This window comes from Oncorhynchus mykiss, chromosome 5 (genome assembly GCF_013265735.2).
Source record: "Oncorhynchus mykiss isolate Arlee chromosome 5, USDA_OmykA_1.1, whole genome shotgun sequence".
Taxonomy (NCBI): Eukaryota; Metazoa; Chordata; class Actinopteri; order Salmoniformes; family Salmonidae; genus Oncorhynchus; species Oncorhynchus mykiss.
This window is the reverse complement of record NC_048569.1, coordinates 84,362,870-84,386,710: the sequence shown is the minus strand read 5'-3', so window position 1 is coordinate 84,386,710 and position 23,841 is coordinate 84,362,870. Positions and strand designations below refer to the sequence as shown.

General features: G+C 42.5%; 1 protein-coding gene across 2 annotated transcripts; it reads right to left on the bottom strand.

The window, feature by feature from the left end:
* Positions 1–54: 54 nt before the first annotated feature.
* fam102bb (family with sequence similarity 102 member Bb) lies at positions 55–22,983 on the bottom strand. Of its 2 annotated transcripts, XM_021604567.2 has the most exons (11): positions 22,744–22,983; positions 11,063–11,183; positions 10,872–10,901; positions 10,237–10,353; positions 9,966–10,012; positions 7,193–7,287; positions 5,498–5,596; positions 4,121–4,433; positions 2,020–2,156; positions 478–547; positions 55–300 (listed from the first exon to the last, which is right to left on the bottom strand). In XM_021604567.2, exons 1-11 carry the CDS (start codon positions 22,887–22,889, stop codon positions 258–260), a joined length of 1,218 nt encoding a protein of 405 aa, XP_021460242.1. In that variant the 5' UTR covers positions 22,890–22,983; the 3' UTR covers positions 55–257. The 2 variants fall into 2 exon arrangements, with proteins under 2 accessions (XP_021460242.1, XP_021460243.1); XM_021604568.2 differs by lacking the exon at positions 5,498–5,596.
* Positions 22,984–23,841: the final 858 nt, after the last annotated feature.

Here is a 23,841-nt window from a genome sequence, read left to right as displayed (position 1 = left end):
ACTGCAGTTTTTAATAGTCTGACTCCTTTCCCAGATTGAGGCGTAGTGATGTTCTTCTTGACTTCACTGAGCTAATCTAACAGGGGACAACAGACAGTGCACATAGTCTGTAAGCACACCAGAGGGCTCTGTTGCAGTCCATTTCTGACAGGCCAGTTCGGTTGGATAAAATGTGCTTGCTGGAATTAAAGATAAAAACCACTGATGGTTCTGTTGGATGTCAGCTGTGCCACTCATCCTCCCGGTGGGGTTTAGGCCTAACGTTTAATCACCACCTGTTCATATGCACCAGCGCCAACCCTAAAACAAATAGGACAAATTAACAATCACAAGTACCTGAGTGAGGGTGGGTTGAATTTAAATAATAAGCATTTTTAGTAATCATTTAATAAACAAATCTATACATGAATAAATTAGATATATCTTATTTTAAGTGTGAGTTATTGTGAGTCTAACTCTGTTAAAGACTTAGGCTACCTGGTAGGCAGGTGATGGCTTCCAAGGGCAGTGCTTCCTCCGGGACCGACAAACAACCGCAGGCCTTCCTCTGAAACAGACAGACACACAAACTTTGAGTGGCATTTGTGGTGAAACTGCTTTATTTATTTAGCAGCTGAAACAACACTCCTCATCAGGAGCCTGGTTGCTAGGCAGTCAACAAATGAATCCAGTATTGACAGGAGCATTCTGCTCGCTGTAGAGGAGGCCGGGACCTTGAAGAGTATCAGCGACACAATCCTTCCTCAGTAGAGAAATTCATTAAAACATGCTGATAGAAACCTTATCAACCCCGTCTGCATACGGTACTCACCCACGGTAAGAATCTACTCCATATCACTGAGGTCACCAGGAAGCAAGCAAATGTATTACTATTACATTATTATTATAATTTAGATGATTTATTATTATTAATGTATTATTGCAGCTGCCACCTCATTAAAGTCGTTAGATGCAGTTTATCATAGCACACTGCTCTTTATTACGGGTGACAATTTTAGTAATCATCACTGCATTCTCTGCCAGAAAGTTGGTTGGCCCTCTTCGATGTCTCCTAGTTTGATACATTGCTATGTTTTCATTTATAAAGCTCTTTTACAAAAAGTCCCACTGTACCTAACATCATAACTAAACTTTAGACATACAAGTTACCACACCCAGTCTCAGGGATGGTTAACTCTGGGAATTCCTTTGGTCTCTACTGCGTTGGGTAAATCAGCTTTTAGTTCTTGCACCTTATTTGTGGAACAATCTTCAACATTTTCTTAGATTTGATGTGCTGGTACCTCTAGGGGAATTCAGAAAGCTGATTGAGGACCTTATTACTGATGAATATGTTTGTTTTTAATGACCGTGTTTTTCTTTCTGATTCCATTTTGTATTTATATTTTGTGTCTTTTCTGTATTTAGGACTCATCTCTGAAAGAGACCTTGTCTCAGTAGGAGTCCCTGATAAAATAAATGTTAAATGAGGTGTGTGTGTATATATATATATATATATATATATATATATATTACTTGTGTCATGCACAAAGTAGATGTCCTAACCGACTTGCCAAAACTATAGTTTGTTAACAATACATTTGTGGAGTGGTTGAAAAACAAGTTTTAATGACTCCAACCTAAGTGTATGTCAACTTCCGATTTCAACTGTATATATTCTTATCACAACTAATTTGTACTGACAATTTTCGCAGCAACTTTTATACAGTATTTGAATTAATCACTTATGAATACTGGTGTAAATGTTACTGGAATGGAGTGTAATTTAACTTCATGAATTCTAATACCACATCTCAAACATGCTTTCAACTTTATTTTTAGACCCAGTAACAATTCTAGAGTTAGAACTGCATGTAGAGGTAGAACTACCCCTCTAAGGTCAAACTATAACCTGCCTTGGTCTCTGACTGGCTCTGGAACTTGGTCTCTGACTGGCTCTGGAACTTGGTCTCTGACTGGCTCTGGAACTTGGTCTCTGACTGGCTCTGGAACTTGGTCTCTGATTAGGTTGTTAGGTACCTTCATGGCTGGAGTCCAGCAGGCTGGGGGTGAAGTCTTGACTCTGAAGGATCTTCTCCACCACGTCATCAGCATCCACCCTCGATGCCTCCACCCTCATCATCTGACCCTCCATGGACCCTTGCTTCACCAGGTGTCTGGTGGTGGGACATACAGGATCAAGTTACAACACATAGGTTACATGCAGTCTCTTCAGATAGAAGGTGTTTATCTTTTTTTATTTTTGTGTGACATCCATGATGCTGAGAATGTTGTGTAACAACAGTGACTAGTCCAATGAGTCAGAAATGTCATTGAGATACATGGCTGTACAGTAATGTAAAGACTGTTGCTTAGGCTACCTCCAGTGCCATGCGAAAGTATTCGGCCCCCTTGAACTTTGCGACCTTTTGCCACATTTCAGGCTTCAAACATAAAGATATAAAACTGTATTTTTTTGTGAAGAATCAACAACAAGTGGGACACTCATGAAGTGGAACGACATTTATTGGATATTTCAAACTTTTTTAACAAATCAAAAACTGAAAAATTGGGCGTGCAAAATTATTCAGCCCCCTTAAGTTAATACTTTGTAGCGCCACCTTTTGCTGCGATTACAGCTGTAAGTCGCTTGGGGTATGTCTCTATCAGTTTTGCACATCGGGAGAGAGAAATTTTTTCCCATTCCTCCTTGCAAAACAGCTCGAGCTCAGTGAGGTTGGATGGAGAGCATTTGTGAACAGCAGTTTTCAGTTCTTTCCACAGATTCTCGATTGGATTCAGGTCTGGACTTTGACTTGGCCATTCTAACACCTGGATATGTTTAGTTTTGAACCATTCCATTGTAGATTTTGCTTTATGTTTTGGATCATTGTCTTGTTGGAAGACAAATCTCTGTCCCAGTCTCAGGTTTTCTTCCAGAATGGTCCTGTATTTGGCTCCATCCATCTTCCCATCAATTTTAACCATCTTCCCTGTCCCTGCTGAAGAAAAGCAGGCCCAAACCATGATGCTGCCACCACCATGTTTGACAGTGGGGATGGTGTGTTCAGGGTGATGAGCTGTGTTGCTTTTACGCCAAACATAACGTTTTGCATTGTTGCCAAAAAGTTCAATTTTGGTTTCATCTGACCAGAGCACCTTCTTCCACATGTTTGGTGTGTCTCCCAGGTGGCTTGTGGCAAACTTTAAATGACACTTTTTATGGATATCTTTAAGAAATGGCTTTCTTCTTGCCACTCTTCCATAAAGGCCAGATTTGTGCAATATACAACTGATTGTTGTCCTATGGACAGAGTCTCCCACCTCAGCTGTAGATCTCTGCAGTTCATCCAGAGTGATCATGGGCCTCTTGGCTGCATCTCTGATCAGTCTTCTCCTTGTATGAGCTGAAAGTTTAGAGGGACGGTCAGGTCTTGGTAGATTTGCAGTGGTCTGATACTCCTTCCATTTCAATATTATCGCTTGCACAGTGCTCCTTGGGATGTTTAAAGCTTGGGAAATCTTTTTGTATCCAAATCCGGCTTTAAACTTCTTCACAACAGTATCTCGGACCTGCCTGGTGTGTTCCTTGTTCTTCATGATGCTCTCTGCGCTTTTAACAGACCTCTGAGACTATCACAGTGCAGGTGCATTTATACGGAGACTTGATTACACACAGGTGGATTGTATTTATCATCATTAGTCATTTAGGTCAACATTGGATCATTCAGAGATCCTCACTGAACTTCTGGAGAGAGTTTGCTGCACTGAAAGTAAAGGGGCTGAATCATTTTGCACGCCCAATTTTTCAGTTTTTGATTTGTTAAAAAAGTTTGAAATATCCAATAAATGCCGTTCCACATCATGATTGTGTCCCACTTGTTGTTGATTCTTCACAAAAAAATACAGTTTTATATCTTTATGTTTGAAGCCTGAAATGTGGCAAAAGGTTGCAAAGTTCAAGGGGGCCGAATACTTTCGCAAGGCACTGTATCTTGTATCTCAGCATAGCAGCTTGCTCAGGTGTGAGGTCGTCTATTTATTTATCCTTTGTTCAATTATTAAGTCAACATTGAGATTACAGAATCTTTTTTTCAAGAGAGCATTAGCATCATTGATCAGGGGTGTCTCTCAGTCTCACCTGTTGAGGCGTTCGCAGGACGAGGCGCTCTTCACCGGAGTGCCTGTACAGGAACCAATGGTACTGGTGGGGGTGGGGTGTTCAGGCAGGGCTGTGCAGGCTGACGCCCCAGCAGTAGGGGGCATCATCCCCATCCTGGCTTCCCTGTCTCCCCTCTCCCGGTCCCTGCTCTCCCTCTGGTCCCTGGTGTCCCTAGTGTCATCAGAGGGCTCCAGGATGCTGGCGATGCCGGTGGAAGCGCTGCCCACAGAAGTGTTCCTGCGATGGGTACACTCTGACAGGCTGGAGGAGCGGGAGTGACCTGTGCTGTAGCCTGGGGTGGAGAGGGACAGAGGGGTAATAGCAAGGAGGTTAGAGCACACACACAAGCCTTCAGACACATAGGCAGGCTACTTCAAAATATTCATCATTAATATCAATAAGTAACAACATCAAGGCATAATGCACTAAAGCACATTATCACACACTAAGTACATGGTCACTCATACACACAAAAAGAGTCACAAGTCTGCATACAACATGTCAATCATTCACAATTTTAGAGAGCATTTTTGTGTTATGGAAAAGGACAGAGTGGAGCAGATTGAAGCCTTGCGGTGTGATCAATGATTTAACAGCAGAGATGGATGCTAGCCTAGCGCCCACACACTCACATGGCAGGAAACTGTTAACGCAGAGACACTGCAGAGTCTCAATGTACCGCTAGCTAGTCAGGCTACGGTGAAGGGAACAAATCGCCCACACACTAACACTCCCTACAGGATCACTACAAGCCAACCACTGTGTGTCTGAAATGTCTCTCAAAGCTAACTGATATAAAACCAACCCTCCAAACTATAAAGAAAATATAATATTGTACAACTAGTCTATAGACTTTTCTCTTGCTTTAATGTCTGTAGGAAGCAATGGTAGGAGTAGGTTTATCAGAGTGAGTTGGCTATCAGAGGAGTTGAGTGAACTCCTCACTTTCCTACAGACCATTCATTATAGGGGATCTGATCTGCCTGTAACAGATCCTTCATTCACTAGCCAGACTACCATTGATGTAAATGATTTTACTTGTATTAGTTTACCACAATAAACATATTTCTTTTTTAATTACCACAGTAAAATAGGTCAAGGTTAGAAAGGCACATCAAAGACACCAGACATGCAGACAGAGGAATTCAGCAAAGTAAAAATGGAGACAGAGAAAATAAAATGCTGAGACAGACAGTTGTACAATGGCCTGTATGGAAGTGACAATCGTCATACTGGGACTTTGAATGATGACTAGTTAGGAAGTATGTTAGCATGGTAGAGAATGAGCTAGATCTCCACGCTACATGTTGCACTGTACATTAGAATGGCTGTGTTGGGAGTATTAGGAGGGCCTACCTGAGACTTTAGACTGCTGACTAGCGTAGCTGGATGTTCGGGAATGGCAGGAGCCCCCAAGTTCATCGGAAACAGAGGGACACTTTCCTTCTCGGCTCTCTGTCAGGTTTTTAAAACAGGACATAGGGGTTGGTAATGGGTTGAGTGTGGACTGGGATTACAGTAATATTCCTATAACAGTATTCAAAGGGAAGAGACTAACTAGGGCCAGCACACTGTGAAAGGGGACCATGTCTATGTTCCCTCAGTCCTGTGCTCACAGGGTGGACCGCTGTGAAAGGGGACCATGTCTATGTTCCCTCAGTCCTGTGCTCACAGGGTGGACCGCTGTGAAAGGGGACCATGTCTATGTTCCCTCAGTCCTGTGCTCACAGGGTGGACCGCTGTGAAAGGGGACCATGTCTATGTTCCCTCAGTCCTGTGCTCACAGGGTGGACCGCTGTGAAAGGGGACCATGTCTATGTTCCCTCAGTCTTGTGCTCACAGGGTGGACTGCTGTGAAAGCATCCAAACAGACAAGTGGAAATGAAGTAGAAACCAATAGGTTGTCCATAGTAGTCTGTCATCCCCTTATCAACACAATTTCAATCAAAATCACTTTCACTGTGGACCTCCCCTCCCACAGACGCAAAAGTGTGTTCCTATTTTTAACCAATAACCATGTGAGGGTTGGCGGCAGAGAGATCGGAGAGAGCATCAAAAAACAGCCTGAATTCTACATCAAGCCTCCTGGGGGGTAGAGCACACACCACTTCAGACAGAGAGGGAGAGGGAGCGCGAAGGGAGAGGAGAAGAGTGCTCTTCTCTTCTACACATGTTGAATATGACACATTAACAGCAGCTGAATCACACAGAGACCGATTCACATTCCTGTATCAGGTGAGGCTTGAATTGGATTAAAGATTGAGAGGATCTATAGGTGCAGCTGGTTATACAGCAAGTCAGTCTGCCATTCAAGAATATTATTATTAGTACAGGAACAAATCTCAAAGTTACTGCAGCCAAAGAGAAAAGCAGACTTCGATCAATGACAAGAATCAATCAGAGACTGAGAGGAACGATGGTCAGTAACTAATGCTCCATATACAGTCATTTATATCCAATCATTTTACTTCTGGTTTTCCTCATTCCAAGTCTGTATTTTCTGAGGCATACAGCTGGCAGGGTTTATTTATGCTAATGACTTAATTGTCAAACAGAATAAGAAGCAAGTGCCTTGATTAATAGGCCTACAGATGTAGGATCTTAATTTGATCTGAATTGTCGCAGCAAAATAATCTTTGCAGCAACGGGATTTGAATGTTTAGTCCATAACGTTGCTTGACCGGTGGTTAGGCTAATATCTGGCCAAAATGAGGCGACGTGAAAAGTGGAATACTGTTAATATAACAGTGTATTAGTGTGGGTTTTCAGTGAATTTATGTCAATCACAAAACATCTGCATTTCCTGCGGTGCAGTAAAATTCTCAGCAACGAACAAAAGAGTGATTAAATTAAGATCCGACACCTATATATACTCTTTCCTCTGATTTACCAGAGATTTATTATACCGGACGTGTTTGTTAAAAGCTGCTATATTTCATGATGCACGCCAAAGCTGACTGAGGAACGCTGACTGAGTCATATAAACGCACTGTGGTGAGTTCTGTGGGAGAAGAGGTGTAGTAAGGAGTAGTTAGTCTAGTCTCATTTTACCCATGAAGGCCTTCTGGTTGTCCCCTCCCTTCCTCTCTTCCAGGAGGCTCTCTGCATCTCCCTGGACGCCGATGAATGTGCCTGTGGAAGGAGGCCTGTGGAGGACAAACAGAAGGGGTTGGTTCATGCACAGCAACACAAATTATTCGCAACAAAGCCTCCTTCACTCACGCCTGCCAAACATACCCTCGTAAAACTGACTATCCTACCGACCCTCGACTTCGGCAATGTCATTTACAAAATAGCTTCCAATACTCTACTTTATGCAGTCTATCACAGTGCCATCCGTTTTGTCACCAAAGCCCTTTATACAACCCACCACTGCGACCTGTATGCTCTAGTCGGCTGGCCCTCGCTACATATTCGTCACCAGACCCACTGGCTCCAGGTCATCTATAAGTCTATGCTAGGTAAAGCTCCGCCTTATCTCAGCTCACTGGTCACGATAACAACACCAACCAGCACGCGCTCCAGCAGGTACAGTGGGGCAAAAAAGTATTTAGTCAGCCCCCAATTGTGCAAGTTCTCCCACTTAAAAAGATGAGAGAGGCCTGTAATTTTCATCATAGGTACACGTCAACTATGACAGACAAAATGAGAAAACAAATCCAGAAAATCACATTGTAGGATATTTCTGGATTTTTTTTCTCTGTCAGTGTACCTATGATGAAAATTACAGGCCTCTCTCATCTTTTTAAGTGGGAGAACTTGCACAATTGGTGGCTGAATAAATACTTTTTTGCCCCACTGTCTGTATATCTCACTGGTTATCCCCAAAGCCAACACCTGCTTTGGCCGCCTTTCCTTCTAATTCTCTGCTGCCAATGACTGGAACGAATTGCAAAAATTGCTGAAGCTGGAGACTTATATCTCCCTCTCCCTCACTAACTTTAATCATCAGCTATCTGAGCAGCTAACCGATCACTGCAGCTGTACATAGCCCATCTGTAAATAGCCCACCCAATCTACCTACCTCATCCCCATATTGTTTTTATGTTCTTTTCTGCTCTTTTGCACACCAGTAATTCTACATCATCTGCTATTTAATCACTCCAGTGTTAATTTGCTAAACTGTAATTACTTCGCTACTGTAATTACTTCGCTACTGTAATTACTTCGCTACCTATTTATTGCCTTACCTCGTCACACCATTTGCACACACTGTATATAGACTATTTTTTTTCTCTATTGTGTTACGCTTGTTTATTCCATGTGTAACTCTGTGTTGTTGTTGTGTCTCACTGCTTTGCTTTATCTTGGCCAGGTCGCAGTTGTAAATGAGAACTTGTTCCAAACTGGTCTACCTGTTTATTTAAAAAAATGTACAAATATGATTATGAAAAGAGTTTTAAGTATTTGTCTAAAACATTCACGGAACTGCTACGTCAGTGATTTGCTCTGTGTTTTTATTAAAGGAAAGGGAATGAGAAGGGGATACTCTGACTCAGAGAGGTGCGGGGGGCTGCCTTAAACCCTCCAAGACAGTGAGTCTGATGATCAACAGCTTTCCTCCACTATCTGCCCAAGGCAATAGCACATAATACATATTGGGGTCATGTCCTGCTCCAGGGGCAGTTGGCGTTCCTTGTCATTTTCCAACACAGACTGGGGCTGAACTAACATATTGTCCCCTCTACTTTATCCCTTATGTCACCCTGGCCTCTTCAATGCCTCTGCCTCCCTGTCCGCCCCACTCCTCTCAGAATACATGGCTGAAACAACTTCACAGTCACCTAGACCTCATAGAGACAGTGAGACTATAGACCTACCCTGGATGTTAGTCTGCTGTTTTATCCCTGTACAGGATGATGCTGTGGTGTGGTACTTGGCAAGCCAACTCAGCTGTGACCACTGTTTCATCGCCCCACCCTGGTCTGCTCTAGTTTAGTTTACACAGACACATCTGCTGAGTACAATCCTCCTCACATTCTTGGAACCGCTCCCACACAAACATGGACATGGGCCAAAATGGCCCTGCGTTAGGGTTGCAGGGTAGGAGAGATGAGCATGTCCCCCTGGCTCCCATCATAACTTTATCCCATGTAAAGCCTTCTCTAATGCTGTGCTGATCCCTGACTCCCCATGCTACACACTCCTCACACAGTCTAACAGGCAAAGCCTTCAAGACCTGGAGCTTATTCATATGGATGCAACACCACAGAAATAACATATACATTTCTAAGAACAGACATTACTCTCTGTCATGTCCAAGAGGGACATCTCTCTGCAAGATTAGTCTACATTTATATTTACAATATTGCAACCCACTGAATACGGCCTTGGTTTGAAAGAGTATGTGCAAACCTTTTATTTTGCTAGACTTTACAGTATAACACAGTATTTACTCTAAAGTGCTGTTGACAGTTTTATGTAACCTGAAATGTAGGACACTAAATCAATGAGGAAATTAATTGCTTTCATGGTGAATGCTTAGTTTGAAATGTTCTTTCTCTCACCTACAATCTAAATGACACCCACTGTGTTCCTACTATGTATTACAAATAAATACTATAGAATAATTCTCCTTCCTTAACCCCCCCCCCACACACACAACTGTAGCCTATCATAGAGAAGCAGGAAGGAATCCTTGCTGCAGTGTAGGTGGGCGGAAAACATTGGTCTCAAAGGGAAATGCTATGCAAATTTGAATGCGCTTCACTGTAGGGGGAAATCTGAGCGCATTTTCTTCAATTGCATTTGAAACATTTCTCGTATCTAAAAACCAAATCATTATAGGCCTTAATTTTTTTTTTAAAGTGAAGGCACCACTTACGTTTTAAAACAGGGGTCCCCGGACATCAGTTGTGTGCTGATGATAACCTGTTACAAAAAGAAAACGGAGGTTTGAGCTCTCTTGACACTGACATACAAAACCTAACCTGGTCCCAGATCTCCTTGTGCTGTCTAGCCAACTTGCTTGACAATGACTATAAGATAAGAGTTGGCAAGACATCACAAACAGATCTGGGACCAGGCTAGAAGAAAGCAGCGGAGACTGATGTGATGTACTGGAATTGATAGAAACCCATCTCTCCAATCAGTACCTTGAGTATGGAGTTGTCCTGCCGGGTGTTCTTGGTGTCGTAACCTTCCAGTAGACATCTACGTGTCGTGTTCCCAGAACCAGCAAACTCAGCCAGGTTTAGGTCTGCAAAGCCAAGCTGAGGAGAGAGGGGATCAGGTTAACTTGCAGACAGAGCTGCAGGGTGGTGTTGTGGGCTTTGTTGTTTTTCTCCTATCAATCTCTTTCTGTACCTCAACCTTTCAGTGTCTCTATAGACAAACCAAAGGAAGAACCGTAGACTAATCCATTTTCTCTGGCTTTATTGATTTAATTGACTATTTTTAGTCTCTGGAGCATAAACTTTAATTGGATACACTGGCTATTATCTAGGTAATTTCCCATTTAAGGTAAAAGCTAATCATTACAATTTAAATGGTTTAACACTAATCAATGAGTGTTTTTTCACTTGTTGTAGGCCTATTTTTAAAGGGTAAATATTTTACCACTAGAACAAAACATGTACCACATGGACAGAGCTTAACTGTGACACCAACTCTAGACTCCCTGCAGGCAGAGAAAGCAACCTGTTCACTAAGCATAGATCAATGTAACTAACTATGTATTGGGAAAGAAAGCAAGAAGAGTGTAAAAAGGAATCACTCTCTGAAACAGTACCTTTGCGTACGTCTTCCCACCCTTTAGCTCCTATCAAATAAAACAGGGAAATCATTTGAATGTAAACAGTGACAAAGCAAAAACCAGTAAACTTTATAGACATGCCTTATGCCAATCTATGTTCCAGATGAGGTTTTACAACATTAATAGGAACAGGATGAACAGGTTGAATAGGAGTCTGAGGGCCATACCTTCCTGACAGACACGCGGCACACACAGGGGTCAAGCACGCCCGTCCCAGCGGTGGCACTCATCTTACAGGGGAAGGAGAACCTCTTCTTCCAGCGTACACAGTTAGCATGGACCGGCTCCCTGCAGGAGAAATACAGAAATGGTCACATATTGATACACAACATCAGCACCAATCGCATGGCATAGGTGATAGTATCACACACTGTCTGAAAGCGAGGCTAGCCAACTGGAAACATGGGACGGTCCAACTAAGGACATGGGTCAGCTTGACAATCCAGAGGGATAGATTTATTTTAGAGGCTGACTGTCGTGGCAACATAATGGAAACATTATGATCATTAAACATGGGCCTAATAGGTTATTGATTACGGATTCTCACTAGAACCCATCCCTGCATGTTAATGGAGACCAACTGTAGAGGATTTAACCATGTGGTTCGCAGAAACACTTGATAGTCCATTGGAATTGATTATTGTCCTGTTTCAATCATGTCATTTTACTAACCCTGCTCAGCATAGGCCTAAGTGTTGAGAGACTGGTAGGAGGGGAAGAGATTGAAAGAAAGAGAGTGTGTAGGGGGTAGTATTCCAGTTCTCCAGATAGCTCTTCTTCCTCTGGCATCCTCTCTGACTTCACCCACTCAATGTTCTCACCATCATCTCCCTTCTGTCCAATCCCCCTGATCTAAATGGACCAATACACTTACAACTCACACCTCTCCTCTATAGTGAACAACTGATGATGTCGTTAGAAATAAAAATGTAAATGAATAATCCTTACAACATGACATCTTGTGGGAAAAAACTCCGTACATAATACTCCAACAGGGAACTCCTCATCCAGCGGAGTATTCCACTCCCCATACACCTCAGGCTGAGCTCAGGGTTCTAACTAACTAGACGATTAGCTGTAACCTACTCCTTTAATCCAATAACAGGGTGTGACCAGTGTGCAAAATACAGGTAAGGCTGGTCTTTAATTCTATTTGTTAAAATGCAATTTTGTACAGCTGCATTAGTACTATGAAAACAAAAGCTTATTCCAAATTAAACAAACAGCCCCGCCTCTCTGACAGTTGGTTCGGGTTCTTTCAATCGCATTAATCTCTACGCCACCTGTCTTGAGCTTTCGCTAGCAAACGTAAAACATTGTATCGACTTGGTCCAGCCCGCTAGCGAACTTGCAACATTGTTTCAACTGGGCCCTCAGTTTCCTGTGGCGATGAGCTCCGGACAGATACTGCTGTATTTGCTTCCGTATTTCAGCCCATTTTCAGATGGTCATTTTAGGTCATTTCCACGTAAAAGGACCCATGAGAACTAACATGGGAAATTCATAGGAGCATGTCAAATTCGGTGTCAAATGAAAGCTAAGAGTCTATATTTGTTTTAATGAAGGCAGATACAGTGACTTCGGAATGTATTCAGACCCCTAGACTTTTTCCACATTTTGTTACATTAGCCTTATTCTAAAATGGATAAAATAAAATAAAAAAACTCATCTACACACAACACCCCATAACGACAAAGCAAAAACTGACACTTTTACAAATAAAACACTGAAATAACTTATTTACATAAGTATTCAGAGCATTTGCTAGGAGACTCGAAATGAGCTCAGGTGCATCCTGTTTCCATTGATCATCCTTGAGATGTTTCTACAACTTGATTGGAGTCCACCTGTGGTACATTCAATTGATTGGACATGATTTGGAAAGGCACACACCTGTGTATATAAGATCCCACATTTGACAGTGCAAGTCAGAGCCAAAACCAAGCCATGAGGTAGAAGGAATTATCTGTAGAGCTCAGAGACAAGATTGTGTCGGGGGCACAGATCTGGGGAAGGGTACCAAAACATTTCTGCAGAATTTAAGTTCCACAAGAACACAGTGGCCTTCATTATTCCTAAATGGAAAATGTTTGGAACCACCAAGACTCTTCCAAGGCTGGCCACCCAGCCAAACTGAGCAATCGGGGGAGAAGGGCCTTGGTCAGGGAGGTGATCAAGAACCAGATGGTCACACTGACAGAGCTCTAGAGTTCCTCTGTAGAGATGGGAGAACCTTCCAGAAGGACAACCATCTCTGCAGCACTCCACCAATCAGGCCTTTATGGTAGAGTGACTGAAACCACTTCTCAGTAAAAGGCATGACAGCCCGCTTGGAATTTTCCAAATGGATTATCTGGTCTGATGAAACTAAGATTGAAATCATTGACCTGAATGGCAAGCGTCACTTCTGGAGGAGCCCAGGCACCATCCCTACGGTGAAGCATAGTGGTGGCAACATCATGCTGGGGTGGTGTTTTTCAGGGACTGGGAGACTAGTCAGGATTGAGGGAAAGATGAACAGAGAAAATGCAGCGAGATCCTTGATGAAAACCTGCTCCAGAGTGCTCAGGACCTCAGACTGAGGCCAAGGTTCACCTTCCAACAGGAAAACAACCCTAAGCACACAGCCAAGACAACGCCGGTGTGGCTTCGGGACAAGTCTCTGAATGTCCTTGAGTGGCCTGGAGAGACCTGAAAATAGCTGTGCAGCAACACTCCCCATCCAACATGAGAGCTTGAGAGGATCTGCAGAAAAGAATGGGAGAAACTCCCCAAATACAGGTGTGCCAAGCTTGTAGCGTCATACCCAAGAAGACTCGATGCAGTAATAGCTACCAAAGTTGCTTCAACAAAGCACTGACTAAAGGGTCTGAATATTTATTTAAATGTAATATTTCCCCCAAAATCTTTTTTAAAATAAATGAGCAAACATTTCTAAAATCCTGTTTTTGCTTTGTCATTCATTATAGGGTAAGTGGAGACAAATTGAGGGAGATTTTAATTCAGGCTACAAGAGTGTAGGCCTAATGACAACCGCCGAATGACATCACACTTGTTGGTAACACATGTCTCTTTCCCTTCAAACGGCAGGTGCACAGTGCACTGTTTGGATGCTGGAATTCTTTTTGGAGTGGTAGAATGTGTGCAGGTAGCCTACTTTTTGAAGTGATTCATTTGGCAATTAGATGAAAACATTAGTTTGTGTTGATGCCATATTAAAAAGGTAATACATGTTTACAATTAAAATACGTCTTTACTATTAAGCCCATTTAAAATAAATCTCTCAAATAGGAAGTCTTGTGAATTATTTTTTTTGTTCACTGAGTCAGTGGCATTATCCGGGGTCCGGGTATTGCCGAGGAAAACTTTGCTACATTGTTTATTTTCTATTCTTCCTTTCAGCAACTTCATGAACTTTGGTAACCATAGAGACTAAATAAAACTGGGCGCCAGGGATTTCTGTCTGGCAGACAATGCAGAAGGAATGACACGCCAAGAGAAGGAAAGATAGAAAAGAAAGCAAGGCAGAGAGAAAATCTTTCCCCTACAAGGGACACAGGATGAATCATAGATCTGGTTCTTCTCCCAGCAACAAAACACATTCTACTTAGATTATTTTTAATATATATAAAAAAAATCTCATTAACTTGTTATTTTCAATGAGAAACACCAAAAGCACTGAGAACTGTTCTTTGTTTAAACATACCAGCCCGTAGAATGGTGCATTGTGGTTGTTCCCTCACAGAACTAACAGAGAAGGCATTTGTCTTTTACATGATTTATTTCCTTAGAAATAATCTCACAGGAAATCATATCCACTGGCACTTACTGTAGGATACATTACAGTAGAGCATTAGTTTATAATGTATCCCTTTATCCTCCAGTATAAACTATGGCCTAGTAGCAGGGCTATCCATGTCAATTGATTGAGCTGTAAATATTGGACTATAAATTGTGCCTTCCTGTATTATACTTATGCTAACATGTTTATTCTATTATTTTTTATTTATTTAACCTTTATTTAACTAGGCAAGTCTGTTTAGAACAAATTCTTATTTACAATGACGGCCTACTAAAAGGCCTCCTGCGGGACAGGGGCTGAGCTTATTATTTTTATTAATGTAATATAAATATAGGACAACACACACATCGACAAGAGAGACAACACAACACTACATAAAGAGACCTAAGACAACAACATAGCAAGGCAGCAACCCATGACAACAACATGGTACGAACATTATTGGGCACAGACAACAGCACAAAGGGCAAGAAGGTAGAGACAACAATACATTATGCAAAGCAGGAACAACTGTCAGTAAGAGTGTCCATGATTGAGTCTTTGAATAAAGAGAATGAGATAAAACTTTAACAGAATGTGATTGGCAGAACAGATATTGTATGTGGAGGATGAGGGTTGCGGTAGATATCTCAGATAGGGGGGAGTGAGGCCTAAGAGGGTTTTATAAATAAGCATCAACCAGTGGGTCTTGCGATTGGTATAAAGAGATGACTAGTTTACGGAGGAGTATAGAGTGCAGTGATATGTCCTTTAAGGAGCATTGGTGGCAAATCTGATGGCCGAATGGTAAAGAACATCTAGCCGCTCGAGAACACCCTTAATTGGCGATCTATAAATTATGTATCTGTAATCTAGCATTGATTGGATGGTCATCTGAATCATGGTTAGTTGCTGAATCAGCTTCAATAAATAGTGGGAGGCCCCAGTGCACAACTGAGCAAGAGCACAAGTACATTAGAGTATCTAGTTCAATTAACAGATGCCTCACAAGTCCTCAACTGGCAGCTTCATTAAATAGGACCCACAAAACACCAGTCTCAACGTCAACAGTGAAGAGGCAACACCGGGATGCTGGCCTTCTAGGCAGAGTTGCAAAGAAAAAGACATATCGCAGACTGGCCAATAAAAAGAAAAGATTAAGATGGGCAAAATAACACAGACACTGGACAGAGGAACTCTTTATTTTTCCCACCTTTATTTAACCAGGTAGGACAGTTGAGAACAAGATCTCATTTACAGCTGCGACCTGGCCAAGATAAAGCAAACCAGTGCGACAAAAACAAGTTATACATGGGATAAACAAATGTACAGTCAATAACACAATAGAAAAATCTGTATACAGTGTGTGCAAATGAAGTAAGGAGGTAAGGCAATAAATAGGCCAATAGTGGCAAAGTAATTACAATTTAGACTGGAGTGATATGTGCAGATGAGGATGTGCAAGTAGAAATACTGGTGTGCTAAAGAGCAGAAAAACAAAAACAAATATGGGGATGAGGTAGGTAGTTGGTTGGATGGGCTATTTACAGATGGGCTGTGTACAGCTGCAGCGATTGGTAAGCTGCTCAGATAGCTGATGCTTAAAGTTAGTGAGGGAAATATAACTCTCCTACTTCAGTGATTTTTGCAATTTGTTCCAGTCATTGGCAGCAGAGAACTGGAAAGAAAGGTGGCCAAAGGAGGGGGATGACCAGTGAAATATACCTGCTGGGGAGCGTGCTACAGGTGGGTGTTGCTATGGTGACCAGCGAGCTGAGATAAGGCAGAGCTTTATCTAGCAAAGACTTATAGATGACCTGGAGCCAGTGGGTTTGCCAACGAATATGTAGCGAGGACCAGCCAACAAGAGCATACAGGTCGCAGTGGTGGGTAGTATACAGTGGGGCAAATAAGAATTTAGTCAGCCACCAATTGTGCAAGTTCTCCCACTTAAAAAGATGAGAGAGGCCTGTAATTTTCATCATAGGTACACTTCAACTATGACAGACAAAATGAGAAAAAAACATCCAGAAAATCACATTGTAGGATTTTGGTGGCTGACTAAATACTTTTTTGCCCCACTGTATGAGGCTTTGGTGACAAAACGGATGGCACTGTGATAGACTGCATCCAATTGGCTGAGTAGAGTGTTGGAGGCTATTTTGTGAATGACATCGCCGAAGTCAAGGAACGGTAGGATAGTCAGTTTTACGAGGGTGTGTTTGGCAGCATGAGTGAAGGAGTAGGAAGCAAAATAGGAAGCCGATTCTAGATTTAACTTTGGATTGGAGATGCTTAATGTGAGCCTGGAAGGAGAGTTTACAGTCAAGCCAGACCTAGGTATTTAAAGTTGTCCATCTATTCTAAGTCTAACTCTGCTTAGAAGACCAGCATCCCGGAGTCGCCTCTTCCCTGTTGATGTTGAGACTGGTGTTTTGCGGGTACTATTTAATGAAGCTGCCAGTTGAGGACTTGTGAGGCGTCTGTTTCTCAAACTAGACACTCTAATGTACTTGTCCTCTTGCTCAGTTGTGCACCGGGCCTCCCACTCCTCTTTCTATTCTGGTTAGCGCCAGTTTGGGCTGTTCTGTGAAGAGAGTAGTACACAGAGTTGTACGAGATATTCAGTTTCTGGGCAATTTCTCGCATGGAACAGCCTTAATTTCTCAGAACAAGAATAGACTGACGGGTTTCAGAAGAAAGTTATTTGTTTCTGGCCATTTTGAGCCTGTAATCGAACCTACAAATGCTGATGCTCCAGATACTCAACTAGTCTAAAGGCCAGTTTTATTGCTTTTTTTAATCAGCGCAACAGTTTTCAGCTGTGCTAACATATTTGCAAAAGGGTTTTCTAATGATCAATTATCATTTTAAAATTTTAAACTTGGATTAGATTAACACAACGTGCCATGTGAACACAGGAGTGATGGTTGCTGATAACCGGCCTCTGTATGTAGATATTCCATTAACAAATCTGCCGATTCCTGCTACAATAGTCATTTACAACATTAACAATGTCTACACTATTTCTGATCAATTTGATGTTATTTTAATTGACACATTTTTTTGCTTTTCTTTCAAAAACAAGGACATTTATAAGTGACTCCAAACTTTTGAACGGTAGTGAATATATATATATATATAGGACAAAACACACATCACGACAAAAGAGACAAAATTACATAAAGAGAGACCTAAGACAACAACATAGCAAGGCAGCAACACATGACTTAGGTTTAGATCTTATCTGTCGGAAATATATCAGTTTGTCTCTGTGAATGGCTTGTCCTCTGACAAATCAACTGTAAATTTCGGTGTTCCTCAAGGTTCCGTTTTAGGACCACTATTGTTTTCACTATATATTTTACCTCTTGGGGATGTCATTCGAAAACATAATGTTAACTTTCACTGCTATGCGGATGACACACAGCTGTACATTTCAATGAAACATGGTGAAGCCCCAAAATTGCCCTCGCTAGAAGCATGTGTTTCGGACATAAGGAAGTGGATGGCTGCAAACTTTCTACTTTTAAACTCTGACAAAACAGAGATGCTTGTTCTAGGTCCCAAGAAACAAAGAGATCTTCTGTTGAATCTGACAATTACTCTTAATGGTTGTACAGTCGTCTCAAATAAAACTGTGAAGGACCTCGGCGTTACTCTGGACCCTGATTTCTCTTTTGAAGAACATATCAAGACCATTTCAAGGACAGCTTTTTTCTATCTACGTAACATTGCAAAAATCAGAAACTTTCTGTCCAAAAATGATACAGAAAAATTAATCCATGCTTTGTCACTTCTAGGTTAGACTACTGCAATGCTCTACTTTCCGGCTACCCGGATAAAGCACTAAATAAACTTCAGTTAGTGCTAAATACGGCTGCTAGAATCCTAACTAGAACCCAAAAATGTGATCATATTACTCCAGTGCTAGCCTCCCTACACTGTCTTCCTGTCAAAGCAAGGGCTGATTTCAAGGTTTTACTGCTAACCTACAAAGCATTACATGGGCTTGCTCCTACCTATCTCTCTGATTTGGTCCTGCCGTACATACCTACATGTACGCTATGGTCACGAGACGCCGGCCTCCTAATTGTCCATAGAATTTCTAAGCAAACAGCTGGAGGCAGGGCTTTCTCCTATAGAGCTCCATTTTTAGGGAACGGTCTGCCTACCCATGTCAGAGACGCAAACTCGGTCTCAACCTTTAAGTCTTTACTGAAGACTCATCTCTTCAGTGGGTCATATGATTGAGTGTAGTCTGGCCCAGGAGTGGGAAGGTGAACGGAAAGGCTCTGGAGCAACGAACCGCCCTTGCTGTCTCTGCCTGGCCGGTTCCCCTCTTTCCACTGGGATTCTCTGCCTCTAACCCTATTACAGGGGCTGAGTCACTGGCTTATACTGGGGCTCTCTCATACCGTCCCTGGGAGGGGTGCGTCACCTGAGTGGGTTGAGTCACTGATGTGGTCATCCTGTCCGGGTTGGTGCCCCCCCTAGGGTTGTGCCGTGGCGGAGATCTTTGTGGGCTATACTCAGCCTTGTCTCAGGATGGTAAGTTGGTGGTTGAAGATATCCCTCTAGTGGTGTGGGGGCTGTGCTTTGGCAAAGTGGGTGGGGTTATATCCATCCTGTTTGGCCCTGTCCGGGGGTGTCCTCGGATGGGGCCACAGTGTCTCCTGACCCCTCCTGTCTCAGCCTCCAGTATTTATGCTGCAGTAGTTTATGTGTCGGGGGGCTAGGGTCAGTTTGTTATATCTGGAGTATTTCTCCTGTCCTATTCGGTGTCCTGTGTGAATTTAAGTGTGCTCTCTAATCCTCTCTTTCTTTCTCTCTCTCAGAGGACCTGAGCCCTAGGACCATGCCTCAGGACTACCTGACATAATGACTCCTTGCTGTCCCCAGTCCACCTGGCCGTGCTGCTGCTCCAGTTTCAACTGTTCTGCCTTATTATTATTGGACCATGCTGGTCATTTATGAACATTTGAACATCTTGGCCATGTTCTGTTATAATCTCCACCCGGCACAGCCAGAAGAGGACTGGCCACCCCTCATAGCCTGGTTCCTCTCTAGGTTTCTTCCTAGGTTTTGGCCTTTCTAGGGAGTTTTTCCTAGCCACCGTGCTTCTACACCTGCATTGCTTGCTTTTAGGCTGGGTTTCTGTACAGCACTTTGAGATATCAGCTGATGTACGAAGGGCTATATAAATACATTTGATTTGATTCGATGACAACACAGCATGGCAGCAACACAAAACATGGTACAAACATTATTTGGCACAGACAACAGCACAAAGTGCAAGAAGGTGGAGACAACAATACATCACGCAAAGCAGCCACAACTATCAGTCCATGATTGAGTCTTTGAATGAAGAGATAAAACTGTTGCAGCTCATTCCAGTCTTTGGTCCCCTAAAATGGGGTAGGGGGGGGGACAACGTACAAAAAGTCCTTTCTAAACCGTTTTTATTTAACTAAGCAAGTCTCTTATCATTTCAAAACCAACGTGCTGGAGTACAGAGCCAAAACAACAAAATTGTTGTTTGGAACTCACTGTATCTATAAGATATTTTCTAATTTCTCTCCCTCATGAAGAGAGGGGATAATGATAGTTCCAGAAGTAACAAGTAATGGTAGACATACCAATTAGTTATATACAATGGGAAATCAGTAGTCACAAACCACAGTTGGGTCACCTGCTACCGTCCTCCCTTCCACTGGCATACTGTTACATTCAGCTCATAACTGTTTCTTTGTCTTTCTGTTGTCTGGTGGTCAAACCAAGAGTGTTAAAACTTGACAACTACTCCCTTCTCTCTCTTTCTCTTGCTCTGCCTCTCTCTCCAGTTAATGTCACCTCTCCCAGCTCTTACTGACACCTACCATGAGCCCCCCTCTCCTCCCATTTACTGTAACTAGCAACCACTGAGCACCGACCGACACCGGACATCGATGGACGTTGAAAAGTAGTTGAAATTCGGTCAGTCCACCCTGGCCTTCATGTTAACGTCCACAGACAGACCGGACTGGACCAAATCCGAACGCATCATAGGCATACGTTTCAGTTTGGATAGTACAGTAGTACAATGCAGTACATTAAAGAAAATCAGTGTATTGTACTGTGATGTCCAAACTTGTGAAACGTGAAGATGGCATTTATAGCCATAATTATGCATTTCTGTGTAGTAACTCCATTACCAGGTATAAAACCACTACACTTACGGGTAGTTCAATAACTAAAATATATTTTTTTCAAAGTCAAGGTGCCATGTCATAGCTGACAGCCCATTCTTTCTGCAGGCATCTTTGCATCTTAATTCGGAGCCCCTATTTATTTATAGCCACTATGCTGCATCAGTTGGGCTACAGGTGATCATTCTTATTGCTAATAGCATACCTAATAATATGGACCATGCACAAGCTATATGCATGGTCCAATATGTTAAAATATTTTTTACTAATAATTTTACAAATATGTTATTGGGCTCATTTCTGGATGAGGAAATTACATTTTAGATGGTGTCATAATTTTCTATTAATTTTGGAGTTGAATGTCCTTTTAAATAGTCACCAGAACTGAGCTTCTCAATCCTTCTACATAGAAATTCTCCGGAGGGGACCCCAGATGTGGAAAACAAAGGGATCAACCCCTTTTCCCCCCAAATGCTACAAATTATTATAGAGGAAAAACTGTGGCACTGACAGACTCATAAATATCCATTACTGAGGCCATTACAGAAGCACCCGCATTCTGAAGGAATCAGCGATGGCATCAGAGGGGCTGGCATGGTGTGGTCTGGCTTATTCACAGTGAAAGGAACCCAAACAGACAGAAACACAGAGGCTCTATTCATACACAGGCCTACCACTCAGTCAGAGGAAGTTTTTACCAGATTAAGAGAAGGATTTGCCAAAGGCAAATCATTTAGAAATTAAAGTATCAAGCTTGCACAAAACCCCTGCATAGGCTAAGCTCCATCTCACGTCTGCAAATCTGACAAGCTTATCCGGGCCTGGGGACGTGTGCAGAGCTACGGACAGGCTCCAGATGTTGGGTAGGCTAACCTGACCCGAGCCAGCCCGTTTCAGATGCCCAGACTCAGGCCCTGTATCCTGCCTTGCAAAAAGAGATGCAGCATCACGACCATGAATCAAGAAGAAGCTGCGGTCACATCACTGCTAAAATCTAAGATTTGTGTCAATCAATGGAAAGAGGAAGCAACAAAAGTTTAGGAAAAAGTATGATGTCATAGTGAATACTGGAGGCTTGGACTGACAACGGCAAGCCACACTGACTCTGCTGAAGGATTGCTGTACATATTTAGCCTCCACACCACATTTCCTCTCTCCTCCTCAGGTATCAGGTTCATGTGGAGTTAAAGCTACAGTAGGAGATGGCTTTCAGGGGAAAGGGGATTAGCTACTTGATTAGCTAAACATGATGAAATCAAATACAATCCACTCTGTGAGAGGAACTCAGACCATTTATCATAAAACCATTCGAGTGCACTGTGCACACTATGACACCTGTCAGTAGTTGTCACACGCTACTTCGAGGAGTAATTACACAGTAATAAGGGCACTAATGTAAAGTGTTGCCTGTATTTATTTTTGATCTATCACCCATTTACTGTGCCTGGACTTTGACCATGTCATGCACCATTGTAGTGTGATACTGACAATATTCTCAAATGTAAAATGGAACATGTTCCTACTTGTGACTCTCCACTCCATCATCCTCGCAGACAGACATCTATTGTGCATACTAACGACAGGGTTTAGCAGTACCTTCCTTGCTAGCTATACATGCCGATCCAACCTGGTATTGTTTACAGCCGAAGCTGTGCACCGATGTGATGGTGCTAGTCAGATGACGGTTGCTAGCCTGGCAGCCAGCTAACGTTATCTAGGTTACGGTAACAATGTTATACCCAGCGAACTAGCAATGTATGGCTATTGCCTAATATTGGAAATTCTGAACATAACAGATAATAAACACAGGTACAAGAAAATAAAACATTATCTAGCATTGAGTTGCTAGCTAGCTAGCGGTTAACGTTAGCATTCTTACCGAGACGACTCCTCGGAGAAACCACCATCAAGGAGTCGGACTTTACAAAACAGGACACCGTTGACAAAGGGGACAGAAGAGAGCTCATCTAGCTCGAAATCCACTTTAAACTTGAATTTCTTTTTCTTCATCATCATGAAATCCATAAACCGTTAGTTTAGCCTGATAATGTGTCTTTCTTCTATGGATGTCAGTCCTTTTTACACCCCCATAGCAGCGGCGATGATTGGTGAATGACAATATCAGCCGCGGAGGAAGTCTTTGGGCTCGTTCCGGGTCACCTTTATTTATAAGGGACTGCATGGTGCGTTCCAGGTCACCTACATTATAAGCGCTGCGGCAATCTGTTTTCTTTCTTTTGGTTAACTTGTTTGTTACTGTTTTTAGTTGGGATCTCTTCTGTTTCCATATTTTATTAACTCCCCAGCAAATAAGTAACATTAAAGAAAAATGTAAAGAGGGAAAGAAGAGTGCATCCAGTCCTTAACAGTACAATGTATCGGTGTCTGAATGAAAAAGGCAGCAGTACTTTGTCACCATCTTGTGGCAAATGAGCGGACTTACACACACGCTCGCACGCACACACACTCAGAGAGAGAGAGAGAGAGAGAGAGAGAGAGAGAGAGAGAGAGAGAGACAGAGATGATTGGTTATATAAGTTATAAATACATTATGTAGCAGACAGTGAGTTACAGGGAGATCATAGACTTTACAGACCATACACTGCATACTCAGCTGTCAGAGTTGGGCAGGGCAGAGAATCTATTCAGATGACTAATAGAAACGTGGTGATGGGTGGAGTAGGAGGGCTTATACGGAGGGGAGAGACTGTAACCAAACTAATTTGTCTAACTTTCCTTCCTATTGAAATATCTGTTGCACCAAATATATGATAGGCTACGGTCGAGAAAACAGCATATCAATAGTCTTTACTGAGGAATCCACACGCTTCCAGAGGGGCACAAAGCAGTAGGGAGTGGTGTATAGGTTCTGGGGAGACACACTGATAGAATAGACTAGGCTACTTGTTTACACTAGGGTGTGTCCATCCAAAATGAAATGAGAGGTCTCAAAATCCACCCTTTTTTTCCAGACAGC

What these genes read in the sequence shown, in the direction of transcription:
- fam102bb (XM_021604567.2), bottom strand. Translation starts at nt 22,889, where the DNA reads ATGGATTTCATGATGATGAAGAAAAAGAAATTCAAGTTTAAAGTGGAT. An exon ending in GCTGGACTCCAGCCATGAAG is followed by an intron (nt 548 to 2,019) that starts GTACCTAACAAC and finishes TGTCTGTTTCAG; the next exon opens with AGGAAGGCCTGCGGTTGTTT. An exon ending in AGCCATCACCTGCCTACCAG is followed by an intron (nt 301 to 477) that starts GTAGCCTAAGTC and finishes TATTTGTTTTAG; the next exon opens with GGTTGGCGCTGGTGCATATG.